This window comes from Argiope bruennichi, chromosome 5 (assembly GCF_947563725.1).
Source record: "Argiope bruennichi chromosome 5, qqArgBrue1.1, whole genome shotgun sequence".
Classification (NCBI taxonomy): Eukaryota; Metazoa; Arthropoda; class Arachnida; order Araneae; family Araneidae; genus Argiope; species Argiope bruennichi.
The window spans coordinates 57,248,931-57,254,155 of record NC_079155.1 but is presented as its reverse complement, the minus strand read 5'-3'; the positions used below and the strand labels follow the sequence as shown (position 1 = coordinate 57,254,155).

The 5,225-nt window shown below is 35.4% G+C and overlaps 1 protein-coding gene across 1 annotated transcript; it reads right to left on the bottom strand.

Moving 5' to 3' along the window:
• Nucleotides 1-314: 314 nt before the first annotated feature.
• LOC129968269 (uncharacterized protein F54H12.2-like) lies at nucleotides 315-1,619 on the bottom strand. Its single transcript, XM_056082125.1, has one exon. The coding sequence runs from the start codon at nucleotides 1,617-1,619 to the stop codon at nucleotides 315-317; it is 1,305 nt and encodes a 434-aa protein (XP_055938100.1).
• Between the last annotated feature and the right edge of the window lie 3,606 nt (nucleotides 1,620-5,225).

Genomic DNA, 5,225 nt, shown 5'->3' with positions numbered 1-5,225 from the left:
ACAAGTATACGACACTAAGCTTTGATATCTACATTTGTTCCAAGCAAATTTTGCAGCGTTATTTTCTATGAACTTTAAAATATATTTGTTATTCGGCACAGAAGCGTAACTACAAAAATAGTAACATTTATTATTCCGAAATGCTATTGCAACCCAATGACTTCCCGGTTTTGTTTTAGGATCTAAATTTACAATAAAACATGAATAACTATCTATTGTCTTAGGCAATTCATCTGAAGCGTATACGCCTCCAAATTTAGAACGTAGACGGAAGTCGCTGCATGCAAGTCTGCACAAAGTTGTGCTATCCATTTTCAAAAATCTGAAAAAATACTGCGACTTTTGTCGATTTCTATAGTATTTCGATACTCTGAAAAAACTATTAAATTTACAGTTTCAGATAATGCTTTGCTGAATTTTATATCAATAGTTAAATTACCATTGCGTGAAATACTTTCATGCATTCCGTCCGCGTTGAGATCGGGCGTCAAATCTACAGCGAACAGCGTATACCCATCTTTATATTCAGTGTAACTTATATTAATGTCTTGATCTTTATGATATCTACCCAAATCAGTAAATAGACTCATATAACATCTGCTGTAACTGTTAGAATTATCAAATTTTGTTTGAAAGGGCTTTGACGGAATCATACGATTGCCATCTAATATACAAAGATATGATAAATCATAATGCTTGAAATTGAATGGATTTTTGGAAAAATCCCCATTAAATGCAGCATTAGATACCATACCCATTATAAGTCGTGTCGGTAATTGTCCAATGAACGCATTAGGGATAGTTATTGATTGCATTCCTGAAGAAAGTGCGAATGATTTCACTTCTGTTCTGCGAATAGGCATTTTTATAACTCCCTTGCTTAAAGCTAATTCATGGGCAATCACGACTGAGGGAGCGACTTTAATTTTCCTAACAAATAATGATGCATGATATATAACTACTTTAAAATCTTGCGTGGCTGACATCAGAGCAAAAGAATCCTTATTTCTTTCTAATTTGATCCGAAGATTCACCGAATTTATAAGACATTTGCTCTGATTGCCTAGATCGAAATGTAATGGACCTATCATATCTATAAGTTTACTATCTTTGCAGATGTTATATCTAGTTTGGTAACCGGAATTTGCATTATCACCAACATTAGCTAGTTCTACTGATTCATGCTTAGAAGCAGCGTCTTTGTAGAAAAGACCCGATGTTAGCATTGATTCTTGAACAGCTCGAGGTGAAAGCAAAGCATCGAAAATACATCTATATGCGTAGTTAGCTTGCGAAGAAACCTGCTTGTCATTTAATGTAACTGAACATTCAGAAAATAGCGTATTAAGGAGATAATTGATAGGAGCCACTTGATCAGGCGTTCCAATTACTGCTCCATTTCTCTTTTTAATTTTCACTTGTAGATGCAGAAGTGTATGGGATAAGTCCAGATAATGTTCACCACTTCCGCTTACGTAAAATTCAATTGGCGTCTTTTCATTCAGAGATGCAACAGGAAAAAACTCAGTGAATGAGCTGTCTTCTGTTGATAATTGTACAGGATTCACGTTAAAAAGGTCTAATTCACTCTGCAAGCAAGCACACGCTCGGGAATCCATTATGAAAATATGTCTGCTTTCTTTAATTTCTTTCGGCTCCGCTTGACACGTTGCGAATGATTTTTCTTCTGAAATTTCTTTCTTTTTATACCCGAACCGCTCTGAATTTTATGAATAATGTCGTCTTTTATTTGTTTTGATGTTTCGCGAAATCGCGATCTTGCCGAGTCTTTAAGAGATGAACCTGAAGCAACATCTGACATTACTTTTGAACCTGCGCTTAGAAGGTGTTTTCCTAAATACTTTCCAGCTTTCAGTGCTATGGGAGAAATAAATCGAAATAAATTTGAAAACATTCCATATCCTCTTTGGTGGCCAACACCCTGAAAATATGGTCCACCGCCAGCCTGCACTTGCGAGCAGTAATAATCTTCACAAGCTTTTTGATCCAAATGCATTCTCTTTCACGATCGGATTTAAAATGATTCATCACAAAATAAGTAATAGTTTTATAGTGTTCTGCGACGGAAGGAGAGAACCAAGAGTGATTTCCCACTGGTAAAAATTATACCATCTCCAGAGCTACTTCTCAATTCGATTTCTATGCAATCGATATAATTTTTGCGCAAAGGAAAATACAGCGGTCTTTGATAATTTATTACTATTTGGTCTTCTTTTTTCGACATAACAGGAATAATACGGAGTAAAGGAGCAATTGTATCCCCTACAAAGTGCGATTCTATGATATCACTATAGACATAAATTTCGGTGATTCCTCCATCTAACTCCAATTGATAGTCAGATATATGAGTTCCGCCATTTAATGTGGATTCTTTGAAACCTAAAAGATCTCTTAATCCTTCTTGTAAAGTCAGAGTTGAATTTTCTGGTATATGAATTTTGATCTTATTGTTCGCTAAATGATTAAAAGCAAGGTGTTTAAAAGATCCAAACAACTGCTCTGAGTTTTTATAAAATCCGACTTGTAGTTCCATATCCTCTGTTTTTTTAATTTTCACAGGAATTGTTGGTTTATCCGTAATGCTCACGCGGAAGTATTCGTTCATAGGAGGCCTTTCAATTTTTTGCAAAACATGTAACGTTCTACCCGTTAAAACAATATCTTTCGTCATGCCCAACATTCTCATAAACAACGGGGCATATAATAACCTAAACTCGAGTTCAACATTCTTTTGAACCGTTATTTCTACTTTATCTTCTTTAAAGTCGAATATAAAATCCGCTGCACCTCCTATACCGGTCTGCATTAGATTATGATTTATATGCTGAAAGAGTTCGTGATGTATGTTGTCCATATCAGTATACTTATGATTAAACCTGGTGACGCGAATTATAAAATGCCTTTTCATATTTCGAGCGATAATTTTGAAAATATTGTCTTTGTTTGTCTTTGATAGTTTTCTGTACATAAAACTTTCCGATGTTTTTATAACTCTATCCTCTCTAGGTAAGTTTAACATAGTTAACAATCTTGGTGAATCAGCAGCTGTCAAGTGTAGTTCATAATTCGGAGCAATAAGTATATTCATATTCTTGTGATCCAATTCGAAAGAGACGAAATGTCCACATATTGCTTCAATACTTTGGTTAATGTTATCGATTATATCCTCATCAGAAGTTCCCTGTTCAATTTTTATTCTGATTGAGTACTCCAGAAAATCCTTTTCCACCAATTTTGTTTCCTCATAAGTTATCGAATATTTATTATTATGATTTCCGATGTTGAACCAGGTTCGAGGAACGAATATTTCTGATAAACCAACTTCCCATTCACCAGTTAGTATTATTGGACGAGATAATTTCGTTCTGAATGATGCTTGCGTATTTTTTGGAAAGTAATCCATGCTAGAGTTGCTGGGAAGCGTAATGTAAAAATCGTTCACTTCATCCATGTTGCTTTTACCCACGAGTTGAACCGATTATCAAAGCCTTTCCACTTCACGTAATATTCTTTCTTCGTACCTTTGCCCTTTGTTTTAAGCACCTTTTCTATATGCCAATAATCCTCAGGGCGTTTCAATATTTTCTGGAGTTCTTCTGCGTAAAATCGTCCTTTTATAGCTTCTGATTTAAGGTCTTGAAGCTCGAATGTAGTTGGATAAGAGGGATATACTTTTGACACCATAAACACCTCATCGCTCCACCCTGGTAAATATCCTCGTCTGAACGATTTATTCGCTTTCGATATTCTTACTAAATCTCCCTTATTCAAAATCACTCGCGAGTTCTTCAATGTGTAACCATATAATTTTTTGAAGATATGTGGTTCAAAATCACGAGTGACTTTTGAAGGTGCCATGCCAATGCTACGATGTTCACTGTCATTATACGACTTCACTAGTGACTGTAGCACATCATCATACCTATAAGATTTTCTATATGTGAATACCCTGAACATTTTGTTTTTTAAAGTTCTGTTGAACCTCTCAATAACACTAGCTTTATGATCACCTTCAGCTGAATAGTGGTTAATGCTGTACCTCTTAAACAATGACTGAAGTTGCGTATTGTAAAATTCCTTGCCCTTATCGCTTTGAATGTGTTTAGGCTTAACCTGCTGTAACAATTTTTCAAAGGCATTTTTTACAGCCACAGAAGTTTTGCTTTTAAGAGGTATAACATAGGCATACTTCGAAAATACATCAATTACGGTGAGTAAATACTTAAACCCATTATTATGTGCTGCTAAATGCTGTAAATCCACAAGATCGCATTGCCATAAATCATTTATACCATATGAAAGCGTCGACATCCGAGAAAATTTATACCGAACTGGTTTATGTAACGAATAAGTATCTTGGGTCATTAACCAGCGTTTAGCTTTCTCATATGGAACTTTAGAGATTGCTGATAGTTTCTCTATTCCGCCAAATGATGCAGGATTTGCGAAATCGTAATATGCTGCTTCTAATATTCTTTCCATTTTCTTTTCGAGTTTTGCTTCTTCTTCTTTGCTTTTGAATCTGGAGATTTCAGATTAATTTCGTTTTGGATCTCGCCTGCGTCTGTGTCAAACCCGAAATTTTCTACTAGCTTCTGGTTGCCAATCCAACGTGTTGGTATTTTTATCTCTTTAATACCCCTCCAAAACACTGAAAAACCATGTGGTTCATAACCTTTCTTTACATTTCTCATTAAATATGAAAATAAGTCAATAACGTTTGTGTTTTTAACGATTTCGTTATCTTTCATCAATTCACCATATTCATTCCAAGCATAGCTGCGTGTATTCAATTTTTCAGCAATAGGCGAAATAAATTTTTGGAAGTTCGCAGGAACTGAAAGTATGATATCACGTAATATAGGATCTTCCACTGAGTTACTTTTAGGCGATTCTTGAACTTGTTCCTTAGAGTCTTCAATAGTTACACGTATCGGTGGTTTAGGCACATTTATAGCATGCTGATATTTTAAAAGCAGTTGGCTCAACAGTTTTGCTTTTGCATCATCCGAATAGTTTGACTCATGAAGAAGGTTTAATATTTGGTTTTCAATACCATGTACTCCGGTATCTGATGTTTTCGAAAAGTAAGTTGCTGCTAAATCTTCAGGAACGAGAGCCATTCTCCGAGACATTGCTGCGAATATTAAATTCAGCTTCCTATTGCTTTTCCGGCAAGGCCTACTAACGCAGATAGAACTGCG

Coding starts and splice junctions, on each gene's coding strand:
- LOC129968269 (XM_056082125.1), bottom strand. CDS start 1,619: ATGGATTCCCGAGCGTGTGCTTGCTTGCAGAGTGAATTAGACCTTTTT.